We start from the raw sequence: 17903 nt of genomic DNA on the forward strand, positions 1-17903 counted from the left end.
TGGGACTTTTTATTTGCAAATTACTACAGAAGAGTTGAACTTTTATTTTGAAAAATAATGCAGTCAACCAGACAACCCCGGAAGTGCAACAACATAGGAAATGATTGCTTGCAACATTATGCTATTTCAGGAAAGATACAATTGAACAGTTTAACGCGAATAACATTCTAAAGGAAACAATCAAGGCTCACCACATTGTTAATCGGTGTCGATGAATGACGTATACATCTTGAGTTCGAGGGAAACGCAACAACCTTCAGTGTTTGGGGATATCACCATGCGACATGTTTTGTAGTATTTAGGCTTCATCGATAGGGATACGAAGACATGGTGCTGTATGTAATTGAATTCAATTGAATTTGAGAATAAATATAAAGGTAAAATAACGCTAACGTTTGCATATTTTTCCAGACCTCCCATCTGCATGCGCAGACTAGAAGCAGAATTACTACCTTTGTGATCATTGCTGGTAACAAACAAGTTGGTGTTTTTGCACTTTCCGTCATTTCGAATGAACGACTGAATTCACTTCAGTAAGAAATAGGTCACACTGAAAGTGTCACCTAAATTGGTCTTAAAAGATCTGTTCAGATCCGATCAATCTTAACCTTGTTCCTAAAACGACACAGAAAAGAACACAAGCATGAGTTTCTTCAGTTTTGGCCAAAGTGCAGAAATTGATGTAGTTCTGACTGATGCTGAGACGAGAAAGAAGGCTGAACATAAGACTGAAGATGGGAAGAAGGACAAATATTTCCTATTTTATGACGGGGAGACTGTGGCTGGAAAGGTCAACGTTACACTGAAGAACCCTGGGAAAAGACTAGAACATCAAGGGATCAAAATCGAATTTGTAGGCCAAATTGGTGAGTGTTCTTCTTAGTTTAATGCAGTGGCATCTATTCCAAACGAATCATAATAAATACAATGGCCCCTTATGTTGGACTTTTTGATCAACAACAGTAGTGTCATATGTGCCAATAGGCCTAGATGCATTCTTCTATGAGATATTGATTCTGTTGCGATGTCTTTCTTTGAATGTCTGAAGTGTATACCTGTCCTTCCTTCACAGAGCTGTACTACGACAGGGGAAACCATCATGAGTTTGTCTCCCTGGTGAAAGATCTGGCAAGGCCTGGTGAGCTTACTCAGTCACAGACCTTCGACTTTGAGTTCACCCATGTTGAGAAGCCCTATGAGTCCTACACAGGCCAGAATGTGAAGCTAAGGTAAGGAAACATGCAGCCTGAACATTCTCTGCCAAAATAACTATTACTTTATGGCTCACTCTTTAACCCGAGTTCCCCTTTGACCCGTCGGTCACATGCCTAGCACTACTTCCTCAGCAAGAGTAATGTTTGTGGGCTTCACATGCTCAATGTCTTGCATTACACACACAAATCATGATTACTGGTTATGATCATGACCATCTTCTTTTATAGCCTCAGGATGCAATGAGGATATGTTGTTGGATGACATCTGTTGAGATTAGAGGTTTGCTCAGTGTCTGTTGGTTGTACTTGCAGGTATTTTCTGCGCGCTACGGTGAGCAGGAGACTGAATGACATCAGTAAAGAGATGGATATCGTGGTGCACACACTCAGCACGTACCCAGAGCTCAACTCGTCAATAAAAATGGAAGTTGGGATCGAAGACTGTCTCCACATTGAGTTTGAGTACAACAAATCCAAGTAAAACTGAAAGAGATTAATTTCTTCAATACCCTCAATCACCTCAATTTTTTACTCAATTTACAAAATAACACCACTCCTAGTCACAGGAACATGCAGAAATCATTGTAGCTTAGAACCTTTCCTTTGACTAATTGTCTTTGTGGCAGAGCAGCCCTGTGACGATCTCTCCTGTCTTCCACAGGTACCACCTGAAAGACGTCATTGTGGGTAAGATCTACTTCCTGCTGGTGCGGATTAAGATCAAGCACATGGAGATTGACATCATCAAACGGGAGACAACTGGCACCGGTCCTAGTGTATACCATGAAAATGACACCATTGCCAAATATGAGATCATGGATGGAGCTCCTGTCCGAGGTAAAGGATATAGTGAAGTAGATTGTATGCTTTTGAAAATGGCAATGCTCAAACTACCTATCAGGTCTGACTGAGTGTTTTAATTATGTTTAAGGAGAGTCAATTCCAATCCGGTTGTTTCTGGCTGGCTATGAGATGACCCCTACCATGCGAGACATCAATAAGAAGTTCTCTGTGCGTTACTACCTTAACCTGGTGCTGATTGATGAGGAGGAGAGACGCTACTTCAAACAACAGGTACAGAACAGTAGCTTCTGATGTTTAACTGTTAGCAGTGATCCCAGATGAAATGGTGTGCCCTTAGAGGGAATTTATCAGGTGTCAGGTTCAACATGGTGTATCCACTGTTCACTGTGCTGCACATTATATATTGCATTCCTATCTAGCAGTAAATGTGTCCCTATGGAAATGCTTTAGTGATTAAGACAATGAGCTCATGACCACTTCCTTCTCCACCAGGAAATCACACTGTGGAGGAAAGGGGATGTGGTGAGGAAGAGCATGTCGACCCAGGCCACCATCGGAGCCCAGCGGTTCGAGGGCTCAGCCAGTTCGGAGAGTGCTCTGGAGAAGGCGGCGAGGGAGGACAGCGGCTAAAGCTGCCTCCACTCATTCTCCTCACAAAGACTGGCAGTGTCTGCGGAAAAGTAGTGGGGGGCACCTGTCAGCTCACATGATCACTGATAAAGTAGCCCTCTGTTTATTAGGGCTGCTGAATAAAGGGATAAAGGAAGGATGAAGGGAAGTGAAAAAGAAGCCTGCATGAGGCATTACAGGGGCCTAAAATTCCGCTGCAGGTCAACTCCCTCATCATCAACACACATATCCAGTGAAAGTAAAGCCGGCCACTTGATACCTTAAAAATTGAATATTATAAACTGGGTGGTTCGAGCCCTGAATGCTTATTGGCTGACCGCCATGGTATATCAGACCGTATACCATGGGTATGACAAAACATTTTTACTGCTCTAATTATGTTGGTAACCAGTTTATAATAGCAATAAGGCACCTTGGGTGTTTGTGATATATAGCCAATATACCACGGCTAAGGGCTGTGTCCAGGTACTCCGCGTTGCGTCGTGCGTAAAACAGCCCTTAGCCATGGTATATTAGCCATATACCACACCTCTGGCCTTATTGCATAATTATACCCTGTTATCTGTCATCTTCAAATGATTAACTTTCTTTGTCACAAAATATATTTCTAGCTTTAGCTTTATATATGAATGGATTCTAACTCCGTATACAACACTGTATTGTCATAGGGAGTTGAAGTCATGAGTAACAGTGATGCATTTTGAAAACATTCCATACCCAGTCAAATGCATTCCTGACATTTTAATGTGGCCTGTCATAATGAAATCTGAAATGTTATCTTTGCACAGATGTATGTATCTGTTGCTCCTCAACATACACATTCTCCTCTCAGTCCTTGTGTAATGATTGCACAGTGAGATCAATGGAAGGTTTCTATAGCGTTGGAAGTGTTGTCTAATTTCTTTGTTGAGTGAGAGGGCTGGATAAAGTATTACTAACCCATTAATTTTAAAGTCCTGCAAATAAGAGCTATAGAAATCTCTCACCCTCTTATGCCGTTAAACCGTCATATACAGTGAATAGCATACCGACGGTGCCACAATATGACCATTCCATTCACATGCTTTACCTAAGCATTCAATAGTTAGGCAGGGATTTTAAGTGCTTGTATTTGAGGTCCGATAGTAAGAAGTATTCTGTATCGTCCATGTTAGAGACTTGAAATGTTGTGCCTAAGTGTATCTATCTAGCAAATGAAATCCTGTTGCCTCAATACATTTAACACACTTCTTTTAGCCTGAGGTTTTCCTCTATTTTTTTGTGCTCTGCAAATTACTAATCTATAGCCCCTTTCCCCAAAACTGAAATAAATTGATGCCAAATGCATTGTTATCCACAGACTCGTTTTAGTATAGAAATAAGTTGTGTGCACCTGATAAATATTTCAATGGACTGATGGAATGATTGATTTAATTTCCAAGGGTAAAGGCAAATGTTGCATGTTTAGACCGAAATGATCCCCTTTAGACAGTGAAGGAAAACACATTAACTGTCTTAATAATATAAACATATTTAATATTAGAAATAAACTCCAGGGTGTCTGACAAACACAGAAACCTTGAGACAATTTCCATTCAATACATGCACAATGGTTCAATAGACCTCACCTACAGGAAACATATTAGCAGCAGCAGCATCATACACAAGACAGGAAAACTATTCTCTCCAGGCCATCTTGTCCAAATCTTCACAGTGGGTCTTTGTCTTCCAAACTCAAATTCCTCTGAGATGAAAATATGATTTTACTGAGGTGGAGAGCTCTGCAACTGGATCCTGGACTTCCTGACAGGCCGCCCCAAGGTGGTAAGGGTAGGTAACAACACATCTGCCGCGCTGATCCTCAACACGGGGGCCTCTCAGGGGTGCGTGCTCAGTCCCCTCCTGTACTCCCTGTTCACCCATGACTCATGGCCAAGCACGACTTCAACACCATCATTAAGTTTGCCGACGGCAAAACAGTGGTAGGCCTGATCACCAACAACGATGAGACAGCCTATAGGGAGGAGGTCAGAGACCTGGCGTTGTGGTGCCAGGATAACAACCTCTCCCTCAACGTGATCAAGATAAAGGAGATGATTGTGGACAACAGGAAAAGGAGGACCGAGCACGCCCCCATTCTCATCGACAGGGCTTTAGTGGAGCAGGTCGAGAGCTTCAAGTTCCTTGGTGTCCACATCGCCAACAAACTATCATGGTCCAAACACACCAAGACAGTTGTGAAGAGGGCACAACAAAGCATATTCCCCCTCAGGAGACTGAAAAGATTTGGAATGGGTCCTCAGATCCTCAAAAAGTTATACAGCTGCACCATCGAGAGCATCCTGACTGGTTTCATCACAGCCTGGTATGGCAACTGCTCGACCTCAGACCGCAAGGCACTACAGAGGGTAGTGCGTATGGCCCAGTACATCACTGGGGCCAAGCTTCCTGCCAACCAGGACCTCTATACCAGGCGGTGTCAGACGAAGGCCCTAAAAATTGCCAAGGACTCCAGCCATCCTAGTCATAGACTGTTCTCTCTGCTACCGCACGGCAAGCAGTACCGGAGCGCCAAGTCTAGGTCCAAAAGGCCTCTTAACAGCTTCTACCCCCAAGCCATAAGACTCCTGAACAGCTAATCAAATGGCTACCCGGACTATTTGCATTGTCCCCCACCCCCTCTTTTACGCTGCTGCTACTCTGTTTATTATCTATGCATAGTCACGTTACCTCTACCTACATGTACATATTACCTCAACTAACCTGTGCCCCCGCACATTGACTCTGTACCCTGTATATAGCCTTGCTACTGTTATTTTACTGCTACTCTTTAATAACTTTTCTATTTTTCTTGATAAGTTGTTTAAAAAAAAACATTTTTCTTAAAACTGCATTGTTGGTTAAGGGCTTGTAAGTAAGCATTTCACTGTAAGGTCTACACCTGTTGTATTCGGCACATGTGACAAATAAGATTTGATTTGATTTGATAACCATATTATTCAGTGTCACTGATCTCCACGTACCACTGGTGAGGGGCTGGAAAGACAGCCTGGCCCTGGTGAAGAGAGCCATGCCATTCAGGGGCCCGCCTTGTGCTGCAGGTGGGTCTTCAAGTCAGACAGAGGAATGAAGTCCTTCAACATCCTCTCAAACTGGACATCAACCTGGCAGTCAAACATGAAACAAGCCAGCAGAGCACTAGTACGGTCTAAATTGGATTGTGATAAAAAGACTGTTACATATCAGTGATGTATCTTGATCTCAAGCCATTTGGAACACAAACAAATGTAAACATGAAACCGTTCATACCATACTCCATTTGGGGTTGTCTGCCTTGCTGGAGGTGTAGTAATGGACATCTTTCAAACCGTGTGGTCCACATAAGACTCCTTTACAATCTGGAAAAGAGAAAGCAGGTAAGAGGCACCATACCTGAAACACAGAGTGTATATTACCAACAGAAATAGGAAGAGGTAGAGGCTCACCTTCATAACTCCAGATATTCCAGGCTCCTTGCAGTTGCTGTGGTAGAAGAACGCATGCTGCCCCTCTTTACAGGCCTGGTAGTTCCGAACACCATCCCAACACCCAGTTTGGTTGGGAAGAGTCTTCAGATCCTCGATCCCAAACTGTGACATAGTAAGTAAGTAAGCCTTAACAAGCCATAACGACCCATAGGGCAGGAGCCTATCTCCTGTTTCTGTATATCGTTAGGCAGCTTGATGTAAAAGTGTACCCCCTAAACAGGATTCTAGTCTGCCGCAGGGCCTTACACCCAATCCATCTCCTTAATGCTGAAAGCCAAGCAGATGCATCGGGTCCCCTTTTTTGAGTCTTTGGTATGACTTGACAGTGGACCTTCCAATCTAAGGGTGGACTCATTAACCACAAAGCCTCTGAGTTGGTAACAACTGTGACATGGAATAGCCTAGATAGAATTTATCCTGAACAAGACATCATTATTGAGCAACAACAGGTTTTGAAACAGATGACACCATCCTATTATTAAGGAGAACAGAATACCTTGACATCTATGCAATTTTCAAAGCAGCTCTCTGGCTCTGACTTCATCAGCCAGTGACAGTACTGTGGTCATTCAGGTGATTTTTCTCCCTTTGAACTCCTCTTTTCCAGTCTTCCCTGAACCTGAAGCTTTCCTCTTCCCCCTGGACTGCCTGACCAACCTCCAATGGGGAGTCCTCACTGTGGGCACTATTTTGTGTCTCTTGCCTGGGTAACAGTACATAGAATACATGCACATATTAATAGCCATTCGAAAATCAATTCATAGTGGTAGTAAAGTGAGTGTGAAAAACCTTGCAATTGCATGTCATTCATTCCACAGAAATGTGAATGCTTTTACTTACTGGATTGTAGTGTTCTTGTGGTTCCACGGGTTCTCATTTTAGGTGCAATGTCTGAGAAATGAATAAATAGTTGTTGGCGTTGGTTGGCTTGGAAGAACTAGAACCTTCAAGTACCATTCCAATGATCCCTAACCATTCTGTGTGTGTGACATTTGATTTACAGCAAATAAAGAACGTATTTCATTAAATCAGATAATTATGCGGAGGATTACATTTTTACTTATTCGTATGTTATAAAGATGCAAATCGAACTGGTCGAAACCATAAAACTCAGAACACTGGGTCCCCCGTGTAGCTCAGTTGGTAGAGCATGGCGTTTGCAACGCCAAGGTTGTGGGTTCGAGTCCCACGGGGGGGCAGTATGAAAATGTATGCACTCACTAACTGTAAATCGCTCTGGATAAGAACGTCTGCTAAATGACTAAAATGTAACACTGCAAAAGGAAGGTCCCTGAATGATGAAAAACTCCCGCGCTAGTGACGTATGTCGAAGGCACGTGATGTAGAAATAATTAGCTTTAGTTTGATTTCTCTGTTTAGGTCCCCTTAATGTCTATGGTTTATGCAAGCAATTGACCTTAGGGTATATTTCGGTGGTTAATGAAATTACGAGGGAAAATGTGCCTTTTCCTGAAAAAGCACAGAAGAAAACTAACCAAGAACTACACAATCGCACTACATTTCCCTACAGCAGCAGCGTGATATCACCAGTGACGAACATGGCGGCCGTGGGAACGTTCTCTAGAGTTGCTAGACTGAGTTCATGCATCTGCAGAAGTCGCCGTTTAATATCTATCAGCACACAGAGACGAGGAATAGCTTCATGCATTGACCGTAAACTCCATCTTTTGGAGTTCAAAATCGTTAGAGTAATGCGAACTTGCACTACTAGCCATCTGACGCGTTAGCTAGTTGGGATGCGCAGAATAGCTCGCTAAACTAGCTAACTTTAGCTGACTAGTCGGTAACAGACTGCATATAGTGTTTTGTTTTTCATTACTAAGTGTCCATTTTCCAGCAATACATTACTACCTAAGTACTAGTTAGTCATACTCTGCTGGTAACGTGAGAGTTTTAGACAGAAACAACTAACGTTATACTAGCTATGTAACAACCTCTGGTGGTCAAGTGATACTCCATATCGTCAGTGTTGCCAACTCCTCAGTAAGGAAAGTAGCTATTGGCTGTCCTAAGAGTAGCTAGAAGTCGCTAAATGACGTCATCGCCTAATTTGCATAATTGGCCATGTGCATGTAATTGTGATGGATGCTGTAGGAGAGTGGAATAACGCCGTGGAAGAGACAAAAAGTGAGTAGAAAACCCCCTAAATATGTTTAGAACTACAAATGAACTTTCTTCTGTCGATTCTTGTTTTTTTTAATGTTTTACATTTACATCCGGGCGGGTGGAAGACCGGAATCAGGAATGACGTCGGGCGATTGGGGACTATGTGGCGGACCAAATTTTTTCAGATGGAAGACGCAGGCCAAGATCCAGAGGATAGAATAGATGCCGGAGGGAGCAATGAAGAGGTAATTGTGGACTGTGAGGCTGAGGATAGAATAGACGCCGGAAGGGAAAGGAGGGGGAAAATTGAGTCCTTTGAGAAGGCAAGAAATAGATATTGGTCAGGAGAAATGCAGTGTTATCATAAGGAGACGTATACTTGGATGAATGAGGAGGAATGGAGGGAAAAAGAGAGGCAGAGGAGGTCTAAGAGAGAGGGGGAGGAAGACTGTGAGGTTGAGTCGGTAAAAAATGGCGGGGAGAAGGTTTGTTGAAGAGTGGTAGGAAATGTAAGCAAAGTGAGCTGAAGACAGGAGTAGAAATGGAAGAGGGTGAAGTATCGGAGGTGGTAGGTGTGGTGAAGTGCTCAGAGCCAGAGGCTTGCACAGAGGGTCAGGATAAAGAGGAGTCTGTGACAGTAGGAATGAAGTTTGTGGAAAAAGTGGATTCTTGCCTTTTGGCTGATCCATTTGTGGTTTCAAGATGGGTGAAAAAAGCGTTGGCTATAGTGGAATCGGTGAGGGTAACCAGAAGTGGTCTAGTGATAATTGTTTGTGTTTTGTTGGGCAGAGGGAGAAGGCGCTCAGAGTTAAACAAATGGGGGAAAGAATTGTGAATTGTTTCGCTCTTAGGAAAAGGGTGCCATTGAGAGGAGTGATTACTGGGGTAGCAGTGAATGTAAAAGTGGATCAACTGAAGGAGAAAATTCCCAGTGTGTGTGATGCTCGTCGTTTGGTGTGACGTAAACAGGGTGGCGAGAGTGGGGAAACAGAAGAGTCATTGTCTGTTCTTTTGAGTTTTGAAAATGTATTTAGGATATATAAGTTATCTTGTGCGAGCTTATGTGCCGAGTACATTACGATGTTACAGGTGTCAAACTTATGGGCATGTGGCAGCAGTATGTAGGAGGGAGATTCCAAGGTGTGAGGAGTGTGAAGCAGTGGGGAAAGTGGTGGTATGTGCTAATTGTAGGGGTGGCCATGGGGCTGGGGATCAGACATGTCCAGTGCGAGAGAAGCAGGTTGAGGTTTCCAGGGTAAGAGTAGAGAAGAAGTTGTCATATGTGGAGGCAGTGAAGAAAGTAGAGGAAGAGGGGTCAAGGGTAAGGGAGTGGTGAGAGTAGGAGATATATACCAGTACAGTGGGATAGGCAAGCAAGTGATATATGTTTCAGTAAGATTGGGTTTTTAGCATTTATAGCAATGGTTATTAATTGTACTGCAGGGATGGAACGCAAATCGAAGAAAATTGAGGTTGTGGTGGCAGCTGCAGAGAGGTATTTGGGTGTGCGAGACCTGACAGCAGAAGAGTTACAGGGAGTGTTAAGTGGTGATGTCCCATCATTTCAGGTTGAGGGCATGAGGTAGGAGTGAGTATATTTAAATAGTGGAGAAGGGTGGGGTTAATTATTAGTTGTCGTGTTGAAGGTGTGAGTGGTGTTAGATGGTAGGATATTTCTTTGCTTTGTTTTATTAAATTTTTCAAGGAAAGATAAGGGAGTTGTACTCCAGGCTAGTAGGTGGCGGTAATGCAACAAATTGGATGCCAACCGCTGTTAAACCTCATTGAAGTCCCCTGTAGCTCAGTTTGTAGAGCATGGCGCTTGCAACGCCAGGGTTGTGGGTTCGTTTCCCACGGGGGGCCAGTATGAAAATGTATGCACTCACTAACTGTAAGTTGCTCTGGATAAGAGCGTCTGCTAAATGACTAAAATGTAAGAAGAAGAAGAAGCCAGGGCGGGATCAGCCAACGGTAGCTTCCCGCATGCGCAATTCATTTGCAGTCTGGACGCGGAGGGGTGAACATCGTGCTCTGACTGCAGCTGGGAGGGACTGCTCCGCGAGGACTGGGCCGCCTGTGAGTGCTTTGGGACGGGTGGGGCCCACGGCAGCACCCGCTGCTCGTTGAGAAGAGTAAGAACGATACGCGCTTTCATGTCAGAGTCTCCAAAAGTCTCCAATAACACCAGAAAAAGTCGCTAGTCGCTTTTTTGAAAATGTGTCGCTAGAGGGGTATGAATACTTGCTAAATATAGCGACTTGACATATGTGATGTAAGGGCAAGTGTGATGTGTGTCACATGTTCAATGGTTGTTTCAACAATTTCTCTTCATGTGAAAAAGTGTTTAAAATGATTCTGGTCATTTTGCCTTACTCTACAGTACTACCATTATCTTACACCACTAGGCTTTATGCAGTATGTGCCCTGCATGACTCTATTCTTAACTCCCTCCTTGCAGCTGCTCATGGCCTCAGTGATGAACAGAAGCAGTTTCAGAAAATGGCCTTTGACTTCGCAGCCAATGAAATGTCTCCACACATGGCCAAGTGAGATGAAAAGGTATTACTGTGCAGTGCAGCTTGTTTAGCTATATTTTTGAGGTACTTTAACATCTGACTCCCTTTCAACCCATACATATCAATGGAATAAATGGAACGGTATCAAACATATGGAAACTACATGTTTGACTCCTTTCCATTTATACCATTAAAAATAGCCTGTCTTCCTATAGCTCCTACCACCAGCCTCCTCTGAAATCACTAAACCCCTTTTTGTGTGAGGGCATTTGTTTGAACGTAAAAAGCAACTTTCATTGTTCAGGAAATCTTCCCGGTGGAGACCATGCGTAAGGCTGCCCAGCTGGGGTTTGGGGGGGGATCTGGCCTGTCTCGCCTGGACACCTCGGTCATCTTTGAGGCCTTATCGACAGGCTGCGTCAGCACCACGGCCTACATCAGCATTCACAAGTAAGGCCTGGCAAGTGCCAGCAATCACCACAACATTCAACCTCTCAAAAGTGTCTGCTCAAGAGATACCCCTGCTTTCAATTAATATCTAGTCAATTGTCTATGTGTGATGTTTGGTGTAAGTATGGGGTGTTCTTTAATAGATGCTCATTTCTGTGCAGCATATGTAACTGGATGATTGACACCTTTTGGCAACACTGAGCAGAGGGAGAAGTACTGTAAAGCAGGAGCCTACAAACTTACATGGTCTGTAGTTCATTTCCACGTCTAAGTGAAGCCATGCCCACCAGGGGGCATAGTTGAGTCATAGTTGTGTTGATGCCCAGAGGGGTGCAGTGATTCTCCAACGGAGGCTTCTATTCTCTCTCTCCAGGTAGGATGGAACTCTCAACCAACCAGAGCAGTGATCTTAGAGGCCTGCCACGTCCCAGTGACCAGTCGACTGGGTCAGAGCTTTAACATCGCTATAAGAGGCCTGAACGGAGGCAGGATCAATATTGGTGAGATGGCACCAGATGTACCTTTTGTTTCAATGGTTTGTTATTTGATGGCCATCTATATATTTTTCTCAAGTCGGTTTTGCTTAACCCATTTACTTCACTCGTTTTGAAAACACAACCAAGGCTCAGGTGTCTGATACATTAAATTACTGTGGTTTATCTGCCTGCAGCCTCTTGTTCTCTTGGGGCAGCCTATGCATGTGTACAGCTGGCGAGAGATCACCTGTTAGTACGCAGGCAGTTTGGAGAGACCTTCTCCAACAACCAGGTAAACATCCCATCAGGTCTACAACATACCTTTAGTAATCCAATAGGCCATTTGATACTGTGTTTCTTGACGGTTTCCCTCTGGGTTCCTTCTGTAGTTCCTGCAGTTTGAGATGGCAACCAAGCTAGTGGCGTTGCGTCTGTTGGTGCTGCAGGAGGGCAGGTCTGATGCTGTTTCCCTCTGCTCCATGGCCAACTCTTTGTCACTGACGAGTGCTTCAAAGTGAGTCAATTAGTTTTCTCTCTTAAAATGGCTCTTAAGGATAGATCCTCCCCAAAATAATGAATACTGTTATTTTAGTATTTACTGTAAAACTTCCATTAGCTAGTTATTATAATGAATACTGTTATTTTAGTATTTACTGTAAAACTTCCATTAGCTAGTTATTAGCCTGGGCGTGTATTTGTTTCAACTGCAGCAGACTTGCGTTTTGACATGCAGGGATCAGTCATTCATCGCAAGGTAGCGATGCAGTGAAATTCCACTGTAGCAGACCTGCAAAATGCAGACAGCGCATGCATGACAACACTTTTTTTTGGGACCCAGAGCTTATTATAGGCCAGTGTTTATTTGCTAAAATGTGAAACGATGCCCGACCATTAAGAGACCAGTGCTTGTTGGAGACTCAACGTTTTACAGTAAGTGGTCTTCTCTTGCACACTGGTAATGATGTAGACGTCTAGCTATCAGATGTAGCTGGACAGCTCTCTCACACACATCGGTATCTCTGCCCTCTCTCAGCAGATCTGTAACCATGGTGGATACTGTTCAGCAGTTTGTCCGGGACATCAGAGTACACCAGATACTGGAGGGTATGTACACACACATCTCTCTTACCACGACAAAGCTGTCCTTGTGAAATTGTGCTTTATAACATAGATGGTTATCAGTATTTTAATGGCAATGCACATCTTTATAAACTTGTGATCACTAGTCACTGTTGTTGCATTGACAAATTACTGATGTTTTACCCTTTTATATTCTCTCTTTCAGGAACAAATGAAGTGATGCGGATGATAATTGCTAGAAGTTTACTGTCAGTCTGGATAAATGTAATGCCATGGGCTGTCCAAAAATTTACTTTCTCCTGTCTTAAAGGGATGGTGTGGTGGCAGCCATCGTGTGGTGTTTGACTGACTGGATCCCTCAAGTGTCTTGAACTCCCCTCTTTTTAAAGGGGGAAATACTATAGCAGTTTTATGCTTTGTTTCAAGCGAGTTTTGTTTTTGAGATTACTATAGGCTAAAGCCGTCATTAGGTCCTCCTTTCCTGTTTGCGTGGAATTAAATGTAGGGGTTTTAAATAACAGCTGCTCATTGAGAGATATGGAAGTGGAACCATATTAGAAATGTAATATTTCTCCATGCTGTATTTTGTGGTTAATAAGTGTTAGTATTGGGGTGAAGGTTTTTGGTTGTCTTGCACTTAACATTCTGTCAGATGATTAGTTTGATGACATCACGGCCTCTCCTGCACAAAGTGGCCTTTCATGTGTATTCAGTTATGATGGCAACATTTGAAACATGAACAAGTTTGGTTCTCAGGATACAATTTCTGTTTAATCATAAAACTAATATTTTTTTATAGAATGTAGGAAACACTAAATTAAATGTATCTAGGCGGGTTGGATGACCGAGGTTTCATGTACGTGTGTGTACTATAATATTTGGTGCTCAATGTTTGGTACTGCATTATGATCAGAACCATGTTTATTGAAAAGTTTTAAAAGGTCCAATGCAGCTGTTGACTTCTGGATAACAATTATTTACCTTGCTGTGATTGTTTTCAATTAAAATGGTACAATTCTTTCTTTTGTAGCAATGAGCAATTTCTCAAGCAAGAATTTCAAACCGCTCTTAAACTAAACTGCCATTATAATTTTCACAATTTCACAGTATTATTCCAACCTCAAAACACAGGAAAATCACATTTTTGACTGCACAGGGCCTTTAAGAACCTTTGTTAAGGGAAGAATATTTAAAACCCAGATATCTCAGCCATTGAACATGAACATGAACATTATAGCCTACCATTATCGATGAATTATACATTCCAGCTACCTAATTGAGGTTAGTAATATATTCTCAGTGTACATAAATGTGATAAAATTGCATGAATATTCTGTAAGTTGTTCTTATTAGATACACACATGTACAAGTATGGGTCGACGCTTTGTCTTTAAACATCATTGCCAGTATTGAAATTCTATCAAATACCTGGGTAGAGCATGTATGGGCAGTTTTACTGGAGTGAAACACAACTCAACATGAACAGTTGGCCTGAGAAAAACATTGTCCAGGAGGACTAAGGGAGTGTGCTTTACTGTATATCAGGTGTGTGTGTGTGTGAAGTTAAATGTTTAACACATCTCTATGAGCAGTAATATGCTTAGTGTCAGCATGATGGTGTTGTGAGTTGATGAGCATACGTTCTCTCCAGACAACACCTCGCTTATCAATGTCAATATTTCATATATACATTATATGTAAAATGTTTATAAGTCATACAACTGTCAAATATACCGATTCAACAACCTCTTCACAAACAACTTCTTCCATAAAAAATGTTTGTGGCCTTAGAGAATAGGCCTTGTTTTAACCTTAAAGAATCTGAGCATGGCATATAAAAGCAAAAACATATTTAGCAAAAAAGATTTAAACAGCAAAAAGAATAAAAACAAATCAAGTAAGTCTGAACTTGTGCAGACTTGAATACCGTAGATTCAACAAGTGCCTTCTTTAGCATGAGCTCTTTATTCTACTTATTTTGAACGATTGCAATAAAAAAAAAAGAGTTTAATTCCTAGCAAATCCTCTCCTCTATGCAGTCTTCCTTTGAGGAAGTCTTTATCCATTTGCTTCAGTTTTTTGTGCTCAATAGTAAAACAGGATACCCTCCAGTGGGCTATACCAGTGATCCAGCCTGGCTCTGAGCGGGCACAGCACCCATACGGGCCAGGGTGGCGGATCTGATGGGCGAGGTGAGAGAGTGTGGCACCTGGGGCTGGGCCCCCTCAGTCTTGTCGGGGTCTGTGACCATGTGGCCAGGTGGGGAATGGGGTGGTGCACCGTTGGAACTGGAGGATCTGCTGTGTCCATAGTGAGGCATGCTACTGATGCTGGTGGGTCGGCTGTGGTTGGAACTGTGAGGTCTGCTGTGCCTGTGTGGAGCTCTGCCACCAATGTGGTTCGAACTCGGTGGTCTGCTGTGCCCATGTGGAGAGGAGGCACCGATTTTGTTAAAACTTGGGGGTCGACTGTGCTTATGTGGAGAGGTGACACCAACATGGTTAGAACTGGGGGGTTGACTGAACCCATGTGGAGAGGTGACACCAACATGGTTAGAACTGGGGGGTTGACTGAACCCATGTGGAGAGGTGACACCAACATGGTTAGAACTGGGGGGTTCACTGAACCCATGTGGAGAGGTGACACCAACACGGTTAGAACTGGGGGGTTCATTGAACCCATAGGGAGGGGTGTCAACAATGATCCTAGTGCTGAGGGGCCGGGTGTGGCCAGGGGGTGGAGCCCCACCGATGTGGTTAGAACTGGGGGGTTGACTGTGCCCGTGTGGAGAGGTGGCATCAATGTTGTTAGCAACACAGTGGGGTCTGGTGTGCCCGGGTGGAGGTGTGCCACTGATGTACCCTGGGAGGCCCTGCAGAGGGTTGGGCTCTCCAGGCCGAAGGCGGTAGGCGTTGAGCACAGAGCCTGTGTCACAGACCGGGGCAGTGGGGTAGGGGTAGTGGAAGTTGTTGGGCTGCTGGGGGTCTCGCAGATGGGGGCTCATGTCTATGGAGCACAGCGTCCCATTTTTGGAGAGGATGTCTGAGCCTGTGCCACTCTTTGCCCAGGAAACACGCTTGGGTGCCTGGGCATCCTCCCTGTGATGGATAGACAGACAGAGACAGACAGCCAGCCAATGAGAAACCACCAACTAAGATCATATCACATGCTACACACATCCTCCAACCACCAACCTGCAGAAACCGAATTAGAACACCTGCATCATCCATGGTAGAGTACTATTAGTTATACATCCCGTGACGTTTAACAACTGCACCCTTTTTTCAGATAACGAACACAGACAAAATCTCACTTGATATCATTGGCCATCTCCTCTTCGTGGTCTCTCCTCCTCAGTATGAAGATGAGGAAGAGTATGATGGCTACCAGTCCCACGATGGACCCCAGAGTAGCAGCAACAATGGTTCCAGCATTAGAGGCTGTGGAAGAGGACACAGAGAGGATTCAAACAGGAAACAAGAGCAGTCTGTAAATACTAGTATGAAATTGTGTGTGTTCCTTTGCTATACGTACAGGTGAAGACCTCCAGGTTGATAGAGCAAGTGTCAGAGCCAGCAGTGTTGCTAGCTCGGCACACATATTTCCCTGACATGCTCTTAGTGAGGTTACTCAGCCTGAGGGTGCCTTGCCTCTCATCTGAAAGAGAAAGACAGTGTTACACACTCTTGCCTCTACAGTACATGAACATGTTTATGATGTACAGTGCACAGAATGTTATATACCTTTCATACGAAATCTCCTTCTACAGTAATGTAGACAGTTACACTAGGTAACACAAGGGTAGCTACAGTATGTATACAAACATAATTAGACTACACACTCTACTAAGTACAATACTCTCTTGGTTCCGAAGCTATAAGGATTGAGGGGTACCTGGTCCCAGGGAGTCACATCCCACTGGGCACATCGTCAATTCAATGTCTATTCCACGTTGGTTCAACATGACGTGGAAACAATGTTGATTCAACCAGTATGTGCCCAGTGGGATGGGCTGTTGGTTTTCTTTATACCAGTACAGATCCTCTTTGATGATATCACTCCTTTCTGTCCCGGGCATAAATAATGAGGTTATATGGAGACATCACTAGCAAATGGTTAAACACCGGACAAGGAATCTCCACAATGATGAATCAGAACCTGTGGCTTTTCACAGCTGGACTTCCTCAGTTTACATAATCCTAGTTGTTGTGATCCACTTGTCATAGCTGGCGTGGGGATGCTCTATTCTAAGTATGTAACACCGGGGACACTAGAGAATAATAAACACGAGGGGCAGCTCTTACCAAGCAAATCCTCTCAAAATCCGATTGGAAACGTCACATGAGAGAATATTTTCATCAGATGTGTTTACAAATCAAATCAAATGTTATTTGTCACATGCGTCATAAACAACAGGTGTAGACTAACAGTGAAATGCTTACTTACTTGCCCTTTCCAACAATGCAGAGAGAAAAATAGATAAATCATAGAAAGATAACGAGGAATAAATACACAATGAGTAACGATAACTTATTACACAGGGTACCAGTACCGAGTCAATGTGCAGGGGTATGCGGTAATTGAGGTATATATGTACATATAGGTAGGGGTAAAGTGACTAGGCAACAGGATAGATAATAAGCAGTAGCAGCAGAATATGTGATGAGTCAAAAGAGTTAGTGCAAAGTGGGGTCAATGCTATTTGGTTAACTATTTAGCAGTCTTATGGCTTGGGGGTGGTAGCTGTTCAGGGTCCTGTTGGTTCCAGACTTGGTGCATCGGTACCGCTTGCCGTGCAGTAGCAGAGAGAACAGTCCGACTTGGGTGGCTGGAGCCTCCACCCATATATACCAATATAAAGGATCAAGGGGGAAAACAAATATATATATCCTGATGAATTTCATAAATGGAGAATCAAAGCAACCCAGTGACTCAACCAGCTCAGCTCAAGTAGAGAAGCTAAAGTTCACAATATGATGTCAGTACCTTTACTAATAACCAGACTAGAAAGTCCTATAAATAAACTATGGTGTACGATGTCCTCTGTCCTAAATTTTCATTGCGACAAACAGCTGTTTTTCCCTGTCCCAAAGTCTAGGA

General features: G+C 43.4%; 2 protein-coding genes and 2 pseudogenes across 7 annotated transcripts in view; 2 read left to right on the forward strand and 2 right to left on the reverse strand.

The window, feature by feature from the left end:
- The first annotated feature begins 59 nt into the window (after window positions 1-59).
- Window positions 60-3972, forward strand: LOC311105494 (vacuolar protein sorting-associated protein 26B-like). 4 transcript variants are annotated; one of them, XR_014610268.1, is made up of 7 exons: window positions 74-866; window positions 1073-1229; window positions 1527-1691; window positions 1876-2051; window positions 2146-2288; window positions 2511-3081; window positions 3151-3972. XR_014610268.1 is itself a non-coding variant. In XM_084147664.1 (6 exons), exons 1-6 carry the CDS (start codon window positions 644-646, stop codon window positions 2646-2648), a joined length of 1002 nt encoding a protein of 333 aa, XP_084003790.1. In that variant the 5' UTR covers window positions 60-643; the 3' UTR covers window positions 2649-3972. The 4 variants fall into 4 exon arrangements, 1 of the variants encoding a protein (XP_084003790.1); XR_014610269.1 differs by having other exon boundaries at window positions 2511-3071; XR_014610270.1 differs by having other exon boundaries at window positions 2511-3065.
- A 269-nt stretch (window positions 3973-4241) lies between these two features.
- On the reverse strand, window positions 4242-6888 carry LOC311106175 (thymocyte nuclear protein 1-like; annotated as a pseudogene). The gene is made up of 6 exons: window positions 6832-6888; window positions 6651-6713; window positions 6113-6256; window positions 5937-6025; window positions 5651-5791; window positions 4242-4255 (listed from the first exon to the last, which is right to left on the reverse strand). The product of its transcript is annotated as a thymocyte nuclear protein 1-like (transcript).
- Window positions 6889-7729: 841 nt separating this feature from the next.
- LOC311105496 (isobutyryl-CoA dehydrogenase, mitochondrial-like) lies at window positions 7730-13823 on the forward strand (annotated as a pseudogene). Its single transcript, XR_014615854.1, has 9 exons — window positions 7730-8526; window positions 10740-10840; window positions 11102-11247; window positions 11409-11493; window positions 11621-11747; window positions 11918-12015; window positions 12113-12237; window positions 12757-12827; window positions 13009-13823. The product of XR_014615854.1 is annotated as an isobutyryl-CoA dehydrogenase, mitochondrial-like (transcript).
- A 912-nt stretch (window positions 13824-14735) lies between these two features.
- LOC311105498 (endothelial cell-selective adhesion molecule-like) overlaps window positions 14736-17903 on the reverse strand; it is a 76941-nt gene continuing 73773 nt past the window's right edge. Inside the window, exons 5-7 of the mRNA XM_084147667.1 lie at window positions 16338-16460; window positions 16117-16243; window positions 14736-15901 (exon numbers count right to left, since the gene is read on the reverse strand). Coding sequence (XP_084003793.1) covers window positions 14920-15901; window positions 16117-16243; window positions 16338-16460 — 1232 coding nt within the window. The 3' untranslated portion in view covers window positions 14736-14919. The remainder of the gene's footprint in view (window positions 15902-16116; window positions 16244-16337; window positions 16461-17903) is intronic.

This window comes from Coregonus lavaretus (genome assembly GCF_964263955.1).
Source record: "Coregonus lavaretus genome assembly, chromosome: 30".
NCBI lineage: Eukaryota > Metazoa > Chordata > Actinopteri > Salmoniformes > Salmonidae > Coregonus > Coregonus lavaretus.